We start from the raw sequence: 23,979 nt of genomic DNA, 5'->3' as shown, positions 1-23,979 counted from the left end.
GTGTCAGCAGCACATGACATCTTTTATAGCCTCCGGTTAAATGGCCGCATTTGCTGGCTATTTGTTAAAAGAGAAAAGGTGAGCTTACGACGGCCCAAAGGCTCTAGTTAAAGCTTTGTATATGCATATAACTTGTTTAAAATTTACGCTGGTTTCTGGAGTTTTACTGCAATGACAGAGCCAAACTGGAGGGCGCTGAGTCCATCTGAGCTCTGTTTCTTTTAGTTAAAATGACCATCGTCTCTACAGGCAGCCCTGTTAAAAGCAGTCTATTAGAGAACTGGGCCACAAGGTCAGTGGGTGCTTCTTGTGCAAACTCTAGAGCCAATGTATATTTAAGCACATTATAGTATATTGGACTCCTCTCACTTCCCTCTTGGGACCATAGAATTAAACGTAGGACACAGCTATGCAGGTGGGTGGTCGCTCTCAACTTTACGATGGTTCATGAGAATATGGTTGGAGGACTCCTCGTGACTGGCTGACCTGCTGTAATGTATACACAGGCTGGGGTCTCCACATGTGTTGGCTTGCCTGTTTAGACATCCTAATTAATACTCCAAATGTGCAGAACAACAGTTCTGGCTCACATGTTGGAGACGAGGCTTGGCCAGTACTCACACTCCTGTTTTAATGGTGGGGGGGGGGGGGGCTGCTTGTGAGTTTCACAATGTCTTTAATGTGCAATTTCAAACAGCGTGGGACCATAAATCATCTGGGCCTGCTTTTTAAAAAAACACCTGCCTTGCAACTGTCAAGGCTCTAATGGCAGTGGTTACCATATAAATCACAGTGAGCTGTAATTTTCAATATCTGAAAAATGATTACACTGAGCATCTGTCAGTGAATGCTATTTTAATGACCGCTGCTGCACTTAAGACCCCAGTATAACCGTTTCGCCATCTTGGTCCACGCCGTTAAAGCGTCTCCTGAGTGATGTGGCGGTTCCTCGCTCTGTCATGCTGGGTTTTCATCACAGCTCTTAAGAATATCCAGGGGTCCGCTGACCCCAGCTCCCAACCGCCGCACTCTCATTTTTTCCCCCTTTGCTTTTGTTTTCTTCCATTGTTTTAAATCATAAGCAGAGATGGAGGAGAGGGGCTCAATCTGACCAGCACCCTACATAGCACTCACTAGCCAAAAGCGTAAGCCAAAGCAGACCATCGCTAGAAGAGATGCTATCTGTCCTTAAATCAAAAGATTATGACGCCTATTTAGGATTAATATTCCAACCTCATGGCAGTCTCAGGTCAACACCAATTTCCATGATCATAGCTGTACTAACAAGACTCTACAGCCAAGCTAGCAGCTCTCTGAGACTGTACTGCTAAACAGGCATGCTCATGTTTAAAGGATGTTTATTTAAAGGATCCCCATTAGCTGACGCCATAGCAATCAGCTAGGCTTCCTGGGGTCCACTCATGATGACTATACTAACATGCTGATGCTAAGAAGCCACTAGCATGGCTAACAAGAGAGCAAGAGCTCATACTGATGGAAAGACTGAGGGGGGAAAATGTATGTACTTGTAACAATCTATGAACAAGAATAGAATACCATTACTACTATGAGCTCTCAGCTGGCTGGGTCCATCCCCTTCAACCTACAACGTCCTCCAGAAAGCCATTCAGCACAGATGCTTCTTGTTATCTTTTTAATGAATTATGGGCAAAGACTGCTCGAATAGGCTGCGCAACAGCAGGGCTCCAAGATGAAGGTCTGCTTATGCAACCAACCTGTCAACCTAGAAGAGACTCCTCGACTTCTTCAGAGCTATTATAAACATACCATTCCTGCCATTGTCCTTGAGTGATTTAGCCGAAAACCTCAAAAGACGAGTTAACATTCGGTCCAGTCCCAGTGTGCCTTTGTAGTTGACACACAGACTTAAATAATGACCCATTTGTTGGAATTTGATTGCCTCTTTCATCCGTTCTATGAAGACAACTATGCAACTGAACCACTCCCAAACATGTGCACATCACACTGCTGAAATAACCTCGTAAAATTCTTTACTACACTTAATCCTCATTTAATATGGATACACAATACAGAAAATTAAAATAGCATTAAAACTATAAAGATCTTGAATTTCAGTTGAAGCTGAAATACAACTTTTACACATTTTGGGTGCTAAATATGAAATTCCATTGATCCACACTGTAAAATCTTGACTTGGTAGCAGAATGTCAGGAGAGATATTTCCAAACCTCTGCTGATAAAATCTATCTGTATGGCTAGATACCTACTAGGGGTAAGACAGAGAGCGTGTTTAAGCATGTATTTTGGGTGAACTCTTTAACTATTGATCACCTTAAGTGGAACACAAAAAAAAACAAACTCTACTTTTGTATGAGTGTTCGCTTTCCAATATAATGTGTCTTTCAGCAGGATGTTGAACCTGGCCTGCAGCCTCAGAGTGCTTTTCCCTGTCACTGCTGTGCCGGACAAGGTAGTCTGGGTGCAGTTCCCCCCTCTCCTCCTGTGCACACGGTCCATGTTAAGAGACATGAAACTGCTGAAGCCCCGTAACAATAACCTCTTTTCTTGGAGCTCACAGGTTCCTCTCGTCTTAAGCTGGTCTTCCTCCCCTGGCGCTCAAGTTCAATACCTCCACCAACAGTTTCTTCTGTGTTTGAACCAAGCAGTGATGTGTAAATCCCACTTACATCCATTTTTCCCTTAGCTGGTGATAAAGAAAAAAAACAAAACAGATTTGCCTTGATACTTTGGGCGACTATATGAGGCAGTGCTTGCTTTTTAATGGCTGGGTTCTGGTCTCAATCAGACATTGGACATCTGGATCACATCTCCCTAGTTCTCCCCCATGCAATCAGAAACACTGGAACTGGGCTCTCCACAGGACAAAATGTGGGCGCAACATGTCGTTAGAGTCCAGTGATTTCAGAGAACGTCTCTGACAGGGGAGGAGGATGATTTTGTGATGCCAAAAAGGCCAAATCATACAGAGTGCCAAACAGACCCAGTCATAGTCCCCAGCTTACTTTCAAATATTCTTATTCTAGGGCCGGTTTCAAACTCTGGCCTGCACCGAAGTGCCAGAGGGTAACACAGTTCAGATCAACATATGCCTTGACAGGTTTTCCTGTAGTAAAATATATGACTAGATGAAATAAGGCAGCCATTACTCTACCCTGCAGGTGGAAAAGATTAAAGTGATACTAGCCAAACGTGAAATATATTCATATTCTTCACACCACACTAAGACCCAATGCTTGTAACATTTCAGGCTGGGCATATGGATTTCTTATTGCTCAACTATACCCAGGGCTCTGAGAAACAAACATGAGGGGTTTTGTGGATAGTAACAGGGGCGAATATTTCAGCTACTGAAATTTGCATCCACACTAGGTACTGCAGTAGAGCCACAGAACGGAGATGCTGGGTCTTATTTTAAGCCATTTAAAAAGAGAAAGATTCATCCCATTGCAAAAAGTAGGGTTAGGACAATTACCATTTAACTGGGGCCTACAGTGCAACATGCAACTAAAACAACATAAGGTTCCTGTGTGCACGCCATTATAATTGACTGACTGCTTGCTAATCCTACCACGCTCTGAGAAACTGATCCCATGCCACCTCACTTATCACTACTGGCTGCCTCTTTCCGACACTTTAATCACCCCTTTTTTGTACACTTTTAGAGCTCGGCTAGTTGCTTTCCGTCTCCCCACACATCATTTTGCTATGTGTCTGCAGCCCGCCGGGACCTCGGGGGTCATAAACATGTGGAGAGAGGGGGGGTAGGTTGAAAGTGAGCTGGAGCGTTTGGCCCCACTCAGGGACACCTAAGGGCGATGTTGGATTGTCGTGTCTGTTCAACAGCCACGCAGCCTACAAGTTTATTTTTTGTTGCTGGATGCTGGTGTAAATATCCTGCATGGTAGGACTGGAACAGTGTTAAAGCAACTCCCTGTGAGCCTCTCCAGCTGCTGTCAGGACATAATCACCCACAAAGAGAGACGGCCACTCAATCACTGTCTTGTCTGATAATGTCTTTCTTTTTCCTCACACACTTTCTCCCAGCTGTTTGTCTTCTCGTGTGTGACACATGTGGATGTGAAAGTGTCAGTGCTTATCATTCCTACGTGCCTCGAGCAAGAATACGCAGTCACTCGTTTTGGAGCGAGAGTACAGCAATAAGAGATACTGGTGAACATGGCTGTTCACAGAGTTGTTGACCCCCTACAGGATTACAGATGTCGGGGGCAAATGTCTGCAATGCTACTCCACGAGCGGCTAAACATGAAACATTGAAAGGTGAGAATACAAACAAAACCATGGTGAGGCTTTCTGGTCTGCAGTCCTGGTATAATGACGTGATTTAACATCGCCATGTGGCCTGCATCTCTTCTCCTACCAATTTAGATAATTTACTATAATGAGCCCACTGCAGGTTTCAAACGACCCCCAACTCGCTCCTTTACAGCCACCTGAAAAACACAGCAGACTGCTCAGCACTCAAAATACAAGGCCCACAAGTGCTTCCAAAATGCCCATATCTGTTCACGTTCCCTCTCCATAGAAAATGTGTGAAAATTCTTTACACATACACCACCGGTCAAAAGTTGGTGGTTACAGCCCTAGGGTGTGATAGAGACACTGGCACTTCATGGGCACTGTGATTAACAGATGTAACAGTCTCAGCAGAGCTTCATTCTCCATCTACGAAACATGACTTTTTTGGCAAACCCTTCATACAAAATAATATATATTTGTAAAAAAAAGGACTTTCTATAACCTAAAAGCATGACAGACCATTCAAAAAATATAGAGTAGTCCATCTGACTGTACCATATCAGGCTTTTGTGGCAGGCGATTCCAAACTTTTGACCAGTAGTGCACATTATTCTAAAATAAACAACAAAAAGCAACAAAATGTTCTGCCAATATCAACAAGCCCATGAACAGCAAAAGCAGAACTGTGAACATAATATGAAGAGCTGACGAGTGCAAGCATGACTCTAGACTCTAAGGGGGCAATCATATTCACCCACATCCATGGCTATTAGAAACACTGCTGATTACAGTGAAATCTTCCTCATCACTTATTGAAGGCAGCCTTGCATGTGTGGAATGTCAATATGCATGTAAAGGTGCATACCTGAACATGTGCGCAATTATCATAAAGCAGCATGTTTTTTGTTTTTTTTAATTCTGACTTGATGCATAGTTACAAGCATAACATATACAAATAATAATTTCATTACATTGGCCCTCGCTGTAATTACAGTGGCTGTACAAGTCATGCCTTACACAAACGGCCCTGACAAAGCCGCGGGTGAGGTAAGACCCTCACTTTATCATTTGCTTCTCTCTGTGTCAACATTGTATTTTCAACCCTGAATAGTTCTTGTTGAACAGAAATTATATAATGCTATGAAGATAGGAGGCAAAGTGGTTACAGCCCTAGGGTGTGATAGAGACACTGGCACTTCATGGGCACTGTGATTAACAGATGTTCTCAGCAGAGCTTCATTATGGATTCTCTGAATGACTGAGTAAGTAAAAAAAAATAAAGGGGGGGGGGGGCTTGTTACCATGGGCAAAACAAAACAGCTTAAGAAGACAGCCCCTCCTGTCCAAGCTACACAGGTCTATAGTGGAAACGGGGACAGATATGCTTTTTTTTGTAAAAACAAGTATATAAACACTAAGATTTCTCTGCAATGCAGCAGGCCTAATCTGAGTATTTCATATTTTGTCCAGTGAAAAGACACTATAGCAGCCTGCTGGGTGTATAGATGTTCGCTCCAGACATCCCAAGTGTTGCAAGTGCAGTCAAAGAAAATTAAACCAGAGAAACAAAAAGACAATCCGAACATTTTCCAAAAGGAAAAGAATTAGCTTGGTAAGATAATCAGTTTTAAAAGTCTATCAGTCTATTTATCGCCTGACTATTTCGTTCGAAGATGGAGGTTTCACATCACATGAATGTGTCACAGCACAATGCAACTAAGTACACAGAGAGGCCAACTTTTTACACCAACTGTGGTTAATGAGCATACAGATGCACTGGTACTTACACACTCCCATAAAAAAATGCATTTCACATTCTGTAATACTTAGAAACATTGTAGAACTTTCTAATCAGAACACACCACAAGACAATGCAGTAAATGTAAGCATTTCCCAGATTATGTGTGTGGGTTTGTTGTATGTAGACTGTACAGTAGTTGTATCCAGAAAAACAACTCTAGTGGTTGACCTCACATGTCACATTTCAAGGGTGAGGGGGTTCAGTGACCTTTAAGGACCTCAGAATTGTTTCCCCTTCAAAAACTTCAATGAAAAATAAAAGGAAGAACGGGGCACTGCACCTAATTATATTAATGAGTGAAGGCCAGGTAAAAGTGAGTGAGCAGGGTTTCCAAATCATGTATACAGCAGCAGACCTTAGAAGAAGAAATTGGCTGAGTGCATATTAGAGGCCCATGATATTTTATCCAATACAATTCAAATCCTCTTGGAATTGATCTGTTTTTGCTTACAGACAGAATACTGCCGCAACCAGCAGCTAATGGAAGACAGGATAGTGTAGTAAGATGCAGCTGAGGGGTGTGATGAAGACAGATAAGTCACTGTAACTTAGTTTACCCAAGACAACTGCCACTCTGACCGAGACAGGTAGCTGAAAAGAACATGGATAGATGGACAGGTAGCGTGTCAGGTCACACCACTCTGTTACTGTCTCTGCTAACATATGAACTCCAGACACCTCTGAGGCATTTTCATGGTAGCTTTAAAAAAAGTTACTCAGCACACGGTGTTGTTAAAAATATGCACTTTACACATTTCTGAGCAATCTTCATCATCATCAGAATAGAGTGACAAACGCCAGACATGTATTTCTGGACAGCTTTTACATTAGACAACTATTTTTAAGAGGTCTTTACAATCTTGCTGATGATTTGACTTAAAACGCTTAGATTAGTAAAGCCGTAGAAGCCTCTCTAGGGCTACAATGCCATACATACATGGTTCCACTCTGTATTAAATATCTGAATTTATGATCTGTTGAAATCTTAAATATAGGGCCTCAAACAGAATAACAGCATAACACGGCTGGCAATTTATTGACTACAATCTCCCAGGTCTTTGAAATCTGGCAGCACTGAGTTATTCGATGGGGCTCTTTTGGTTAGATTACTAACAGTGTGATCATTAAGCGGTAATAATGACATAAGAAAGAGCACATTATCCACATTATCCGTCATTAAGTGATGCACTGGCAACGAGGGAAAAGTTGAAAACAGGAAATAGTTAAGATTCTACCTTGATGATAACCTTGTGGTTGAATTGTGGGATGAATCAAAATATTTTCACAAAGGAACTAAGAGTGAGACTCGTCTTTTTCTTTGATTTTGAATGAAAAATGTAATGATTCATACGACAACCATACTGTACGTGCAATAACTAACCGTGTAGGATAATAAAAGTAAATGTAAAAAGGTGTTGCATTATGTTGCCTTTATTTTGCTTTTCACTTTTACTACTTTTTAGTAAATGACATGTGCTGTCACTTTATTACGCTGTGTATTTATTTGTCAAGGTTCAGTATGCATTTTTAAAATTTGTGAGGGGTATGTGTTCAACTAAAACATGTTGTAAATTACATTCAATTAGATTTGATTACCTCTATATACAATAAATAAAACTACCAAAACTGTTGAGTGCGGCAACAGAAGCCTTTCCATGTTTGTATAAACTGTCAATTACCCATAATAACCCTGTTTACATGAGAGAATTGTGAAGAAAATTTTGTTTTGGGACTCACCACAATCAAATCTAACCAAAACAATTTCAGTCGGCACTATGCTCCGTCACTCAGGGTCTGTCTCTATGGGAATTAAAAATGCATTTCAGGATTGTATAAAGGTTCTTCTCCGCATTATTAATATTGTTCTGTGTGCATTCCTGTCATGTATTTTGTTTGTGCTCACTGGTGGGACCACCATGTTATCAAAAGGTTGGTGTTGTGTTGAGAACGTACCAAATGAATAGCAAGGCTTGTTTCATGGTCGAAACACTTCATGCCCCAGTCGAAAATAGAGCCTCACCTGAACGTCAGTGCACATGATCCAAATATTTTGGTAAAGTGGAACTAATCATAGAGTCCACACAAGGCTGAGTAAGAGCTATAGCCTAACATCCGCCACAGGAAAGTATCTGCTATCATTAATATATTAAAAAGTCACACATGTGAGTGAATTCACTTCTAGAAAGTAAAGAGGAAACTTGAATTAGGACCATCTATTTGCAGAGCAAGGTAAGTAGACTCAGCCAAACATTTGTGACGCGTGTGAAGATTTTAAGATTAGATGTTCCCTAATTTCTGGTGTTTCCATGTCTCATATTGAGCCTACTTACTCTCTCTCCTTCTCAGTGAGTCTGTCAGTGATGGTGTCCTTGATGGAGGAGCGTGAACCCTTGTGGATCACCGGATACCTAAGGGGGACCTGCAGGAAGCAGGAGATCATCAGGACCAGGTGCGAAGTGTAACCCAGGGCGACTGCCAAGCTCCCATCATCCTTTGCTGCAGGACACAAAGGGAAAAAAAAGAGGTTTAGAGTTTTGTTGAGCAGACAAGAAATGATGACCTCCATCAACACACCAAAGCCTCTAAGCCTATAATCTAATGCAAATTAAATTCAAAACAGCATTTTAAATCACTCAAAAGTCAGTATTTTATTACATCAACAACTTCAAAGCATACAGTCAGCAATGTCTGTTTTGTCTGGAATGTACTTTCATTACATGGAAAAATAAATTGTGTTTACATAAATCATGTCCACATCTTGTGAATCCAAACAAAAATGTATAAACATCCAACCGAAGATAGCTCACTAACCAAGTATCCACAGGAAGAAGAGCAGCTGCATTCATGTGGGAAAGTGTTTTGAAAGTGATACAAAATGTGGCACAGCACACACACACACACCCTACCAAAAAAACATTGGCTGCAGTGGGATACCAGCTTTCTTTCAGATATGTGCTTGAGAAGCAAAAGCATCACGTACAACTATCCCCTCTGAGCCCAAAGAACTTTTAGGGTGGAAAACTGGATGCCTTCGTGAACATTTCTGACAGGGAAAGAAACGGCGAAACCATCTCGCTTTAAGTACCAGAAATGGTTTCAAGACGTCACGCTAAGTGGTTTCACATTCTCTAACAGCAGCAGGACACTGCTTGAGGCAAAGACTTAAAATCACCGTGGTTTTTATCTTAATGCTTTGAAATAATAGAGTATGGCAACAGTGAGTGGAAGACTCCTTGGCTCACACTGTGTGTTTTTCAACTTAACACTGAAAGCCTGCTTAGCATCATCATTCTTCCTGCATTCAGTCCATAGCAACAAAAGCACCTGGAGTAAACCGCTTCCTGACCTCTGGTGTGTTTGGATGGCGCTACACACTGACAGGGAATATCAGGTCAACTAAAGGACATGCAACTATAAACGACACCTTAGGGTGCAAGTGGAGACTGCTGATATCGTGTCAGGCTGAGCTGACAAGGAAAGCTTAGTTAAATGTAGAAGATTGGAGGGCCTCAGCAGAGTGCCACCCTGTCCCACTTTGACCCCCAGTGGGATTAGGACTCCAGCTAACCCTGACCCTGGTCTCTAATGTGGAATATCCTCCCCTGTAGGCCTTTTTAAGAGCTGACTTCGACAACCATGCAGACAGTTCTAGACTTGATCGGGCTTTCTTTGAGGCAGACCTCACACAAATGAGGTCGGGGGTCACAGTAAGGGGTAAAACACGTGCTTCTCCATCCTTTGTTTCTAAGGTCTCTACATGTTCTACTGGCCTTTGTAAGATGTCGAATGGTCACAGCGGTTATGTTAGAGCATAAATATTAAAGGCTACCTGGATTGCATGACAGCTACTCTCTACATTTCACAAACCACCTGACCAGAAGGGGAGGGGGGGGGGGGGGCACACGGGAAAAGGTAGTTAGCAGTAAATGCATTAAAATGTTCTCTGTTAGGCCTTTTATCTTCTGCCACAGCACATGCTCCGTTGTTTACTCACTGCTAGGTGTCCACCTATGCATGACTGGGAGGCAGAAGCAGACACAGGCCTCCACCTTATGGGAACAAGTGATTGCTGCAAACACAAATGAGCTGGCTGTCACTGCTGTGCACGTCACCGTGCTCTTAAAAGATGCTAACAGGTGGAGTGTGACAGCGGGGAGCGGAGGAGATTGGGAGTGGTATTTTTGAATTATGGGTTCAGAAGCCTGCTGGGTCTCACCAGCTGTGAGGAAGGGGAACTGGAGAATGTTGAGTGGACAGTGGCCAGTGTGTTCTCAGTATTAGACAAGTACTCCGGACCAAAGCTAACCATTCATTACCCATTCCACCCGCCCCCTCCCATCAATTCATGTGAGGTATTGAGGGGTCATGAAGTCATCAAGTTCCCCTTGCTGTGACAGCAAATCCCATTTATCATGGCACATACAGCGTGACCCTTACTCTAACCTACCACACCAACATGATAACAAGGGCTTTGTGGTTGAAACTGCCTGCTGGCAAAACTTTTTTTCAACGTTCTGTTGCCTAACACTGCATCTTTGATATTAAACCATGTGGTTTTTGTGACTGTGTCTCATCAGGGCGGTGGAACCAGATATAACGGCATCTTGTGACAAGACTCTATAAGACTGTGGTAGTGCTGAACAACTCCTCCAACAGCAGCCAACAAGAAACCAGAAAGGCTAAGTGTTCAAAAACCAGAAGAATGCAAACCGACCTAAACTTTGAACCATGTTGTATTTCTGTATTTCTCGGTCCTAGCCCTTTTTTTTTTTTTTTGCTAGATCAGTATGGGCCCCTGTCCGTGTTGGCACAATGAATTACAGAAACACTTCCTGTAAAGTTATCCATTAATTCTGTCTCTCTTTTTACTGCACAGATAAGAAATGAATTGATGCAAATGTGAAACCATGTCAGGAGGAGAATAAAAGGACAAAAGAAACAAAAATACACCCAGGACGGTTTGTGCGTGCGGGTCTGTTCATTGGAACTCAAAGGCCGTCTTTGACAGGAAAGTGATTACGTTGGTGCTCAATCATTGCTAACTCATCTCACACACAGTAAGACATATTGTTATGTGTGTGTACATTGTGATTTTGATTGTAGAGAACTAGAGTAAAGAGGAATGTCAACCTCTCCCAGCTAGTAAAACTATTAACTCCCTACTGATGATGACAATTATGTCATTATGTCTTTTATGCAGTAAAATGACATACCGGTAATTATAAAATTATGTCATTTGTGCCCGTTAAAGACTGTAATACGTTAGCACAGTAATGTCAAATTGCCATCTACGGTGGCCAAACGTATGATATCATGGATACTTTTTCTATGAGATCATCAGCCTTCAAATGGGAAAATATTACATTGCTTCGCTTCACCAAACATCTACATATAACCACACGCATTAAAGCTAAGGTTAAACATTTGTTCAGCACGCCTCACCACAGCACATAATAAATTACCTTGAAAGTCTTCAGAGTTTGGCAGCTTCACTCCGCAGATGACATAATCTGACTGATTAGCCTGTGGAATTAAATGAGAGGTTTCATATCAGAGACAATGATCAGACAGGAGAAAGAGACCCAGACAAGATGAAACCCCCATGTGGGACGAAACACCAGCTTTGCCACGGGGCGGAGGCACTTGCTTTAAATCATTCTGTCATTGTCTAGTGGTGTCAGCATTTAAAAAAATGTAGCTTGTGTGCTAAATGTTTTAGAAAACAGAGTGACTAATATCCATCAGTGAGGCACGTTAAACAGAAAGGTGATGACTTTGGAGGACATTATTATAATAAACGCATAATTATCTGCACCATTTCTGCTTTATCAAAGCCTTGGTTTTCTAACCAGATTATTCTTTGCAGTTGCCTTGTCAACAATGTGTTGTGCAGCAGTGCACCATCAGGTCCAACTCACCACATCAATGGGGTAGATGTAGGAAAGCTCAGAGAGGAGCTGACGACAGCGGAAGGTGAGCTGGGCGTTGGACTTGAGGAACTGCTCTCTGGGGACACAAAACCAGACACAAGGACGACACAATTAGCAACCGGCTGGCAGAAAAAGACAAAAGCTGCAGTTAAGAGCGGAGGACACAGGGAGTGGTAAGGCAAAGGAGGGACTAGAGAAAGAGCAGAGACGAGATCGTAAGGGAAGGGGTGAAGCTTGAAGAGATGGGAGGAAGTGGACATGATCCAGGCAAGTTACTGCTCCACAGGGACCCACTGTAAGGCTCACAGGTAATTAACGTCAGTGAGAATATAAAAGATTCATGACCAACAGAGGAGAATTTATTGATGCAGCATAATGATGGAGCAGGTTAATGTTGGTCTGAGGAGAACATTAGCCCACTCTGCTTTTGTTTAGACCTTGTATGGATGAGAGCTACTCATCTGCCATTTTGCTAGCCAGTTTATATCTATAATAGGACAGTCACTGTTAGTTGTGCGGGGTCAACCAAGCCCAGCTTGTCCCACTTTCAGAACAGAGTCTGCATATTTGCCTTACAGTGACAAGTACTGGGGTCTGACCGGTTTGATTAAGTAACACTGTGTCAGAGTTTTTACGGAAAGAATTCTCATTCCTTTAACAATAACAATATCACAATATACTCAAACATGGCAGAAGTTCAGACTTTTGTGGAGAAAGTAATGAATTTCCCTGCCTTTCCCTATTTAAAGCAAAAAACTTTCATGGTGTTCTAGATTTTTTTTTTGAAGTGGTAGAAAACAAAGGGCCTGTTGGATGTCCCGGCCAAGTCTAACAACAATATTATATTATTTAGGAAACCTGGTGAGTGCAGGTGATTTAAAGGCTACTGCTGAGAGTAAAGGTGGATTTACACAGAATACAAGACTGTGCGTGTAAAATGCATCTAGTTATTGAGTTGTGTCAAACACATTCAAAACTTAAAACATCTCTGCAGCTAAAAAAACAATAAGCCCTGCGTTTAAGAAAGTCTCTTCCAGTTATTCCTGTGACTGCTTATGTCTGAGTAACACAGATGATCGGCTGCTTTGTATGAACGGTGTGTGCGAGTGAGTTGGGACAGTTTGGGTGTCCCTACAATATTTACACCAGTACTTGTGGAGCAGTGTGGGTAATAGCCCATCATTTCATGCAGATGAAAAGGGATTTTGGGGGGGAAATGGTTATTGAATGTGATGCACCCTCCGATCTACGCTTCTCGCCTTTCACTTGAATTTCCGTTTTGGCTTTGCCTGTGGTTAGCAGTCTCTTATCATTTCCCTTCCCAGTGTGCGGCGGCTTTGTACAAGTGAAAGAGGAGACAGATTGGTGTGTAATGATCGTTTGATCTAAAATCACTCATCTGACCAGCAGGCGTTTGCCTGACTGGTTATGGTCCAAGCCCTTCACAAACTGCTTTCCTAAAACATGCAAAGTCACGTTTTCCACAGCCCTTCTTACTGTATGCTCACAAATAAAATACTTTGTGTTAATCTACATTTAGCTGGCATGAGTAAGCAAATACACACATAGTGGTTCTCAGTCTAGGGGCTCTCAAAGGGTCACGAGATAAATCCGAGGGGTCTTGAGATGATTAATGTGGTAGGAAAGAAGAAAAACAAAGTTTTGCTGCGCAAATTTGTATTAATTTTCACTTTTCTCCAATCTCAGTCTTTTTTTTATGAAATATTTGATAATTTGACCTCTCCCCACAGTTCCTTAAATGAAACCATGTGAGAAGTTTAGAGGGGAACGCTTTGGTAGAACTGCTAACAACTCATAGACACGTGAAACATGACAGGAGGCCCCAACCAGACATTGCTTTACTGAAAGGGTTCACGAGCCAAAAAGGTTGGTTTAATCTTTAACAATGCAATGTATTCCATAAATGTATCATGTGTTTTTTATGTTAATCTGCAAAAGTAAAAAGTACAACATATCCCTCTGAAATGTATTGGAGCAGAAGTATAAAGTAGCACTATGGAAATACTCAAGCAAAGCACATGTACATCAACTTGTACAATAAAACCACTGGTGACCAAAGGGGAGTTGGTTTAACACCTCAAGTAGGCTACTGCAACCTAGAAAGGCAAAGTAAATTACTTTCATGCCTTCAAAAAGTACACTCAACTCGACAACTACAGCTAATACAACTAAAGATAGTACACCTACAGCTAATATTACTAAAGATATTAGAACTACAGCTAATACAACTAAAGATAGTACAATTGAAGATACCCTGACTGATGTCTTTTAGCCCCATTTTTGTGAGATAAGCTGTTCAACAGCAGCTGTGAAATATTAAACAGGGATGGGAAAAGGCTAGACAAAAAGTGTGCATGCTCAGTTTAACCTCTCCATAGCTAGGAGTTAACATTTCCATGAAAAAACATTAACGACACAGATATTTCCAAGGAATGGATGTTAGGCAGATGTACAAGCGTCGGTGTTAATTTCCTGTTTGCTGGGTCTCTAGGCCCCTGCTGGCCTTCCTGGGGATCTGGTTTACCCTCTGTGACTGCCAGGTACTTCTCAGACAAAGATAGTCGTATCCAGCATCGGCACCCGCCGCACACATCTGCCCGCAGGCCAAGGCAAACACAGGCCAACAGCCTTTTTAGCACGAAGTGCAAACTCTCCGTTGAGAACACACAAAAATGGGCAGCACCAACCGCAAAAGAAATCCCCTTGTTTTGAAAGAGCAAGGTGGAGGCAGGGAGGGTGTAGTCTCATCACAATTCGCAGTGGGTCACATTATTCAGTGGCCTCTGGGTAATGTCTAGCTGACAGGGATACATGCATTTAAAAAGTGTGTCTGCTATGCAGAAATAAAGCAATAGCTAATTACAGGTTGACACATACCTCTTGGCAGTGCATTCCTTCTGCAGCTTGGTTAAAGATTCTTTCTCCTCCTTCAGACTCTCATGCTGAGCAGAGAACGCTTCCTCTGAAAGAGACAGAAAGAGTAAATTATCAGGTGTGCGTGTTCTGTTCTGCTACATCTGAACAGCCAGGTGGGCTCGTGTTTGGTTGGATGCCATCCACTGTTAACCCCAAACAAGATCAAACAGCTCTTTTGATGAGGCCAAAAACCATTTCCTTTTGACACCACATAAAACCAAACAACATATGTATGCAAATTACAGGATTTGTCAGACTCTGTAAATACAGAGCTGGGAAAATAAATAAAATCTGACAGATAAGGGGCCGTGATGATACAGCTTGTGGAAGTTGTGTAGCTGCCATATTGGCAAGCTCACAATAACTCAGTGTAGCATCAAACCGGAAAGAAGCAAAGTATAATTTAGGGTTGTAGAAGAATATTTCTCTAATCTGTGTTCATGCAGCATTACGGATGGTGGGGTGGCAGTCAAATGCAACAGATACATGACCTTAGGTTCCAAACAAACAAGAGGTTTGACAATTTAATGCATACACAAAAAAACATGTCTGTTAATAATTCTATGATTTAATGTTCAGCACTTCATTTTGAAATGTGTAATGGGTTCTGCTCTGCAGCAATGATTACATATCACCCCCATTGTAAGTAAATAGGTAGACAGGTAGATTGAGAATAACTTTTTATCTGCATTTCTCCTTCACACTCCAGAATAAACAGGACTTGTTTCAAGCTGAAAAAGGCAAAGGCTGTCCTAATTAAGAGCTCAACGGTCTTAAAGGACTGTGCGACTGACCATCAGGCTTATCGGAGTTGTGTCTAAAGACAGAGTGGGAGAGAAGAGCGCACACACACACACACTTCTGGTGTGAACAGCCAGGAATAGAATTGAGACTCAACCATCAAAACAAAAAAGAAACAGTTTTTTGGAGAATTTCATGTTTCAAGTCCTACTTAAGCCTAAAATCCACCCTCAGTCAAATGGGATGACAGCAACAGCTGGCAGAAAAGTGAGTGTTGAGCAATTAAGATGATGTTATATCATATCATATATCATGTTTGATCAGATGGATTACATGACCTCCTTTTCATCACATACTTCCACTCACATCCATGCTGCTCAAACGGACATCATAAGGGTGGAAGAAGAGATGCCCTCAGAAGTATCTCTATCAGATTAGCTAGGAAGACAGATAGTGTAAGACAGGGAGATCAGACAGGCCTTCCCTCTGTTGTGAGCGATGACATGAAAACATATTTAACACGAACTGCATGGGCTCTTGCTTTCATGTAATGCCCAGCTCTGTCCTATCTGTTCTATCCATCCATCTTCTCATCCTTTCATCCCTCTAACCTGTTCCAGTTTGCATCGCAGTGTGGACAGACAAACTACAGCAAGTACCGTGGCAACGTACATGCAGCATTCTGGCTGCTTTGTGTGTCGATTCATTATCTTCCAAATCAAACATGAGTGGTGGCTGTCGGCTCCAAAAACGTGCTGTTGTTTTATAATGCTACAAGGCTGTCCCGTTTGCTGGTGGATCTGATGTTGAAAAATGATGATCGAACATGAATCAGTCCGGGAGCTCACTATGGCTTTTCTCATTTTTGACATGAGACAATGTACGGTCAGCAGACGGCAGGCTTTGTGGGATTCTGACGGAAATCAAGCTGCAAAATGGACAATCACTCTGCTGGTTTCAAGGTTTGCTCAGAATGGCCTGACCTTAGTGACCTCTGTGTAACACCTGGGGTTTCCATGGACTGGGTGAGGTCTGGAACTGTTTCTAAGGCCATTAAAAGTGACACTCTGATCCACGTGAGCGTCAGCGTCACTCACAGTGACACTCAACATCAATTAACATCAGCGAATGCACAGAGGTTCCGAGTGGATTCATCACATAAACAGAAACAACACTGGACTGGTGAAAAAAAAAAAAAAAAAACTATTTTCTCTCTGTGGTACTTTAAATCTATAACTTGTGGGTCTATAATTTAAAAGAAAAGGATCTTGACCCAAATTGAGCAAAGCACAATTGATCACTGAGGATATTGAGAAACAGTTAGTCATAAATTACACAGCAAAATGTTCACCGCAAAATCCCAAATACAGAATGTTTAAAGAGGCGTATATAATCTGATTCCCATCAAAAGCTGTAAATGATCTTACAGTTTATCAAAAAGCATGTTAAATTAGCACTTTGTGACTTTCTTCATCCATGCAGCATTCAATGCAGCTGTGTAAAATGATGACAACAAAAATGGCTTTAATATAGTGCGAATAATGCATTCCATCAGCTCAAAACATAACCACAACGTACCACAACCAGTTAAATGAGCTGAAGAGCATTGTTTCAACTGTTTCAAAGGAATAAACTGTACTAGTGTCTGGGGGAAGTTCAATCATTATGAAGATGTCAGAAAACAACTGTAAAGGCTCTTCATGCTATATGAGGACAAGGTTTGACTGTGACATAGAGACAGAGTGGGATGCCAGGGGGGTTAACAAACAAGCAGGGAATACGTAGAAAGACATCCTAATGAGTCATTATGCAGAGTGTTGGTCTGCAGCACCTGTCAACCCTTTTCCTCAGCCAAGACGGCAGCCAACTGAAGGATGTCAATGTGTAAAGCTGAGCTGCTGCTAAAGGAGCCCTAATGATGATAGCTTCAATATGAGACCTTTTCTCTGAGGTGACAAATACCTCCACACACCATACCTTCACAAATCTGTGGTCCTCACACTTGAGAAACCCAACCACTGACATTTATTGGTCGGGAGCCCTGGCTGTGTTACAGAGCGTGAGAATAACTACCGTTACTAAGTACAATAAACGCCGTTCACAGACCTGATTTATGTCGTCTGCTCAAGGTGGAAGGAGGGAAATTAGACAGGAGGAAATTGTGACAAGAGTGTGACCCCACCAAAACCAAACCCATTAATTCTGGGGGGAAGGAAAGTAAGACTTTTATTTTAAATTCACAGCTGTGAAGAAGGAAAAAAAACTGTGATCATGCTCATATGTCCTCTGTTATGGACTGTGCGACGGACACGCAGTAGACTCAGCGTGAGTATGTGAGCATGTGCAGGAGAAGTGAAAAACAACAGCTTCTCTCAAGTCTACACACTATGATTTCAGTGCCATTGCTGTAAATCAGCGGGCACTGAGCAGGTAGTGGTTAACCTGTCATCGGGATGATACAGACTGCTGATGTTGCTCAGTATTTATTATGCCAACACTGTCCACGATGGCAAAGAGGGAGCACATACACCGGAACAAAGATGAAGACAGCATAGGCATCAGCAAGTCTATAACGCCATTGTAACAGTTACTTTACAAAGATGCGGACACCTAACTTTCATCTCATCGCTGGCTCACATGCAGACAAACACACCTGCAGAACCTCCACCGTATGTTTGGGGCTTTTCCGGACCCCTTGTTTTGAGAGAGGCCGGTTTCCTTGGAATAACAGGTTGATAAGAGTTATTTGCTAATGGACCCTATGACTGTGTGAGAGATGGGAAGACCACACAGCCAAGTACGGATGAGAGCCTTAAAGAGTATGACGAAGAATGGAGATTAACAGTCCATACAGGATGCCCTCTGGGGATATATTACATAGCAATGCACTTACACATTCTGTTAAACTGTCAATAAAACTTTCAAGGAAGCCTGTATCTAATAAGCACTGGAATGTGTGAAAATTCAACAAATGAAACACTCGCCTCTAATTGAATCAACATTGACATTAAAGGGGTATATAAATAATCGGTCCTCAGCCACCAGCTTGTCTGATGAGCAATCCATATGACTGAATGGGATTCATTTTGCCTCTTCAACTTTGTGTGTGTTTTGACACACAAGAGTCTCCAGAGGAAAGTTTCAAAATGAAATTGAAGCTGAAATTGATAAAAGCATATGTGTCTCCAAAATGAACGATGAGATCAGATGAAACAAACACGTTGCGGTGCCAATCTAAATATAATCAGAGACAAAATCAGCTGCTGTATGAAATACTGTAAACACCTGTCTCCGAGTATCCTGTCTGTAATGAATGCAGGCTTTTTTTCCCCCGATAGTGAAACAAATGAATATGTGCAGGCTGATTGGAAGAGTTAAACAACAAGCTGGAAGTACAGCAGAGCTCGGCAGCATATGGCTTTTGGCTTTTGAGTTATGAGCCTGGGAAAAAAACAACACAATTGTCAGCACAGCCCATTTCAGCTACAGCATTTCAATTTATCCTAAAATACCTTCTCCCTCTTTAACCAGCTGAAGGATTTTTTTTTTCATCTGTTCCTTAATAAGCACTTGTCCAGTCTGGAAAAAAGCCATCAATGAGCTGCAGAGAAGGAGAGCAGCGAGTTCTTTTGGCTGGAGATGGAGTGGTGACAGGTAAAGAGGCAGAGGATTAACGGCCATTTTTTAGGACCGCAGCACAAAGGAAACTTCTCCCTGAACCCGTCTTAGTGCTGCCTTTGTGTGTGTGTGTGTGTGTGTGTCTGCACGCATGTGCAGTGAGGATATCTCAGTGAGGTGCTCTGCCCATTGGCCAAACAGGAAGCTGCTCTTACTAACACGGAGGACCCTATAGAGAGCACTTGGCCTACTTTAAGACAAACACTCTGTGCTGATGGCAGTAGATCTGAGATATATCTAGTCAGCGCATACGATGTGTTTTGGAAAGCTGCACAGGAACAGGTTCACTCTCCAACATACAACAATCAGGGTGCAACTTATTATTACTCTGATTTGGTAGCTACTGGGTGTTTGTTCTCATTCTACAGTATAAAGTAAAGCCATCAAAAGGCTCACTGTGCAGTGCAGTGGGTGTATGTTGCTACTATTAAGCACCATGAAAAACACATAACTAAATATCAGACAGAGGTAACTAAAGTTGAAAAAAGAAATGTGGTGCCAAAAATACACTGAAATTACAATATACAACTTGTGGGTACATGCGATCATAAAAAAGTATTTCATATTTAGTATTAAGCATACCTGTGTACTGTAGACCTGCATATGTGTTTGGGCTTATGTGTGCAAGTACATTTGTCAACCCAAGCTTCACCAACACGGCCTTTTCAAAAGCCTTGTATTTCCCTGTGAACAGAGGCAGCAGTAAAACCCTCCTCAGCTGTCAGACATCAGAGTCAGGAGCTGCAGACTTCACAGGGTTAACTAAATGACACCCCTGCACAAACACTGTTGCATTAGTGGCCTGGCACTGGCTGCGTAAAAAGCCACAGGAATGGCTCTGTATACAGTACACTATGTGTGTACATATGTGTGTATGTGTTGAGTGACTCCAATCCTCTGACTGGGAGCGTGACAGAGGTTGACTGAACTGTATGCGACAACACTCTACTGTACTCCAAAATGAACACATAGTCCACCACATCTCATGTGATACTTATGCAACGCTAAATGCCCAGAGCATTTCATTGCTCTTACCACCAATGTGTTCGTGTTAGCTCCAGCAATAATTTTAGAGGTAATAACACTGATCGAGTGCACAGAATAGATGTGCTCTTATGTGTGTACACTATTCACATTGTTGGCTAAGTTGCTTGTGGCTGACTGCCACTTGTACTTCTGCAAAAGTGAGAGATTGGAATAGAAGAGCACTGTTCTCCCCTCAAGGCAGCAAAATGACATTTGCAGGCATGAAACACCTGATTATTTTCTGTGTAAATTAATCTACTGAACAATAACCCATAATCATACTGTGTGTGCAAAGGATGAACAAAGCAATTAAGATCAATCCATAACCCCTGTCCAATCCCCCACTTCACAGGGGAAAAGCTTCCAACAATAAAACTTGTAGTGTGGGGTTGACAGGCACATGTTGTATGTGTACCCATTCGCTTTACCTTTCTTCTGAAGCTGTGCACGCTCCTTCTGCCGCAGGTCTATCTCCCTGCCCAGCGCCTTCCTCTGCCGCTGCAGCTCACTACGTAGCACAGCTAAACGCAGCTGCATGCACTCCCGCTCTTTCTTCTGCTCAGAGCAAACAGAGCAAATGATATGGGGAGAAAACAGAGAAAGAGGATGAAGGGAAATTGTTTAGTATGTGGTCACAACCAGTTTTTGTGTTTATTAATTAATCAAGACCTCTAAAATCCTACTGGCTCCCTCAAAAACAAGCCATGGTTTCGCAGACTGATCCCATGTTGCATTGATTTAATGCACATCTACTGAACAAATACTCGCAATCCACCGTCAATAACTAATGACAAGAAAGACGGAGAATAATTTGGCTATGTGAAACATCTCACTGAGCTCTCAGATCAGTGTTACAGGTGAGAAGGTTTAGTAATGAGCCCAAGTCATGGGAATGGCTGGCTGCGAGTTAACTGGTGTGGAGGTCTGGCTGTTTGCACGCAAGTGGATGCTTTGATAAGATGTGAGGGTCCTATTTTCGTGGTGGCACAACGTCCAGCACAAACAGTGCTCTGGCAGTTTGGTAATTTCCTGACCTTGAGATTTGCTTTGATTTGCAATGAGCTGCTAGCTCACTGACACAGCTTACTGGGACTGGCAAAGACCAAGTGTGCTCCGTTGCCTTTCACGAGATCAAGATTTAAAAAAAAAACAGAAAACCTGAACATGTGGATGGACACAAACCCAAGTTAGAGACGACAAGCCCATCAACTCCAGATGGGTGTCTGTCTTTGTCTCTGTACCCGCAACCCTCGGCTGGCGTCTCTCACCACATGCTCCCTGACCGGCAGCAGCGTCAGAGTGCATGTCATTAGTCAACATCTTGCCCGCTCTATAGGGTGTCCCTTCATCAGGCTTCATGTCTCTATCTGGGAGAGGGGGAGCCTGCAGTGGTCTCACCATCTAACGAGGAACAGCACTAGGGATTCACGGACGGATGGATGCGGATGTGGTGTACAGGAGATGAAGGGGAGAGAGAAACATACAGTGAAAACTGATAAGGTGGGACGAGCGGATAGGGCAGCCTTACAGCATGCAAAGAGAGATTTAAGTTTAGGGACTGTGTGGATGATGACTAAGACATGTAATATGAATGACATGGATAGTGAAGAGATGTGAGGGGGAGAGCTTGCCGGCAATATAACAGAGATTCAGCCTTGTTATTCATCCTGTAGTTTGCAAGCAAGGACCGTGGCATCTCACACACACACACCTAGATAGTGATCGTGGCTTGGATCAGAAGAAACACAGATATGCGTCTTCTTGAAGACTTCTGAGGGCTTTGTGGCGAAAACAGAGCAGGGTATCACTCGCAGAGAGAAGACAAGATAGAGCCTCCATCTCTCCAATGTGTCGCACCCTGATGCTTGCATGTTAACCACCACTGGCTTTGGCACGAACCATGAGCCTCCTACACTTTCACTGAGCGGCACAGTTGACAAGTGGGTCACAGCCATGTCAGTGTGAGACTGTAACCCACCACCAGGGCCCGTCTGACTCCGACTGAACATCAAACAGCAGTGGGTCAGCTGAGTAAATAAGCAGCAGGCGTGGGGGCTGGGGGCTGGGGGGGGGGCATGTTATAACCCAGCAGATTAATGGCAGAGTGTGGGTGAGAGGGTGAAAGGGCCATGCGCTGAGGTTGGTGGCCTCCACTCTGTCCCCCTTTGATCCATGCTCACTATGACGCGCACAGAAGGATAGTACAGAGCTCTCCAAAGTCAAAGAGGGAAACCCATAGAAGAGCCACACAATGCTCCACTCACTCCAAGTTGTCGGGTTTTACAGAAAGGTAGATGACGAGGATTATGTGATTTATTAGCTGATGTGAGCTCTGAAAAGGGTTTTAAGGAATGTTTCGCTGAGGGGGAAATATCAGAGACAAGCTTTTGAAAGGGATCCTTTGTGTCAAAAGAATGGAGCCTCAATGTTTTTGTGGGAAGGCTTGAGAAGGCTGTAGTGGAGCTACTTTAATAGGTAGGGCGAAGGTCTGGGGAAAGGAACAAAAAAAAAGGAGCCATATCAAAAGCCGATGGAGAGCATGATGGAAAGCAACAGCTGTAACAGCTGTCAAAAGAGGCACTCAAAACCTTTAAATTTGGTATCTGTGCAAAAGCACACACACACACACACACACACACACTCCCGTAGATTTGAAACACGGGTGGACACAAAAATATCCCAGCCACCCAAAATGAATTTCAGCATGTAAGGTATGAAATCCTGTGGCCAGAAAAATGCTATTTCCAAAGGCAAGTCTACCTGGAGGATAAAAGCACGAAAGTGTCACAGCCTCTGGGCTTTTATAACAGCCGAAGAGAGGGGGATGCGTTTGAAGTGAATGTTTACAGTGAACACAGTGTCAAACCTGGGATCAGTGCTCAGTTTTCACAGCTGTGCGGTTGACAATTCCAGAAATGTTTTGCTGTGGATCCTAGTCGAGGATATGACAGGAGGTGGAAACATAAACAGTGGATTTTGGTCGAAGCATTATCATTGAGGCGGGTGGGATATTGCTCTTTCTCCACTTTTCAGTTGAGCCATCAAAACAAAAAGAAACAATGGCTGCCCAAAGGGTATAATTATATCTCACATTACTTTACATTACAATTACATCTGGGGATTTGGGAGATACAAGCTCTTAAATCCTGTTAAGTTTTCAGCACAATACAGCCTGCTGGTGTTTATTATCAGTGTGGAAGCCAATGGGCCTGTTATCGCTGATCAAAACAATTACTGCTCTTTGGTGTTAAAGAACATCCTTTGAAAACATCAAATCTCAAATTGCACTTCATCTTTATATATTTTGTCAAAACATGAAATTCAACTCGTTTTTCATACTTCCACAATAACATAAGCTGATGAAACAATACTGCCTGCTACTGGAAATAAGCAAAGAAGCTGCTGATTTAAAAGGTAAGTTGCTGATGAGTTGGAATTCGCTGCTGATGGGTGCCTGTGCTCACCCGCTCTGTGCAGGCCGCTGTCGTCCTTAGCTTTTCCTCGATCTCCTTCCCAATCTTCTGCACTGTCACTTGGGTCTGCTTGATGGCTCTCTGGGCTGTGTGAAGCCTGCGGGGGGGAGAACACAAAGTCACCATCCAGATA

At 42.7% G+C, this 23,979-nt stretch overlaps 1 protein-coding gene across 3 annotated transcripts in view; it reads right to left on the bottom strand.

The window, feature by feature from the left end:
- uvrag (UV radiation resistance associated gene) overlaps positions 1-23,979 on the bottom strand; it is a 77,206-nt gene that overhangs the window by 38,484 nt on the left and 14,743 nt on the right. For all 3 annotated transcript variants that reach the window (XM_070917431.1, XM_070917432.1, XM_070917433.1), the window contains exons 7-12: positions 23,838-23,943; positions 20,802-20,928; positions 14,890-14,974; positions 11,980-12,067; positions 11,524-11,584; positions 8,392-8,557 (exon numbers count right to left, since the gene is read on the bottom strand). In XM_070917431.1, coding sequence (XP_070773532.1) covers positions 8,392-8,557; positions 11,524-11,584; positions 11,980-12,067; positions 14,890-14,974; positions 20,802-20,928; positions 23,838-23,943 — 633 coding nt within the window. The remainder of the gene's footprint in view (positions 1-8,391; positions 8,558-11,523; positions 11,585-11,979; positions 12,068-14,889; positions 14,975-20,801; positions 20,929-23,837; positions 23,944-23,979) is intronic.

This window comes from Enoplosus armatus, chromosome 13 (assembly GCF_043641665.1).
Source record: "Enoplosus armatus isolate fEnoArm2 chromosome 13, fEnoArm2.hap1, whole genome shotgun sequence".
Lineage (NCBI taxonomy): Eukaryota > Metazoa > Chordata > Actinopteri > Centrarchiformes > Enoplosidae > Enoplosus > Enoplosus armatus.
This window is presented reverse-complemented; position numbering and strand designations above follow the sequence as displayed.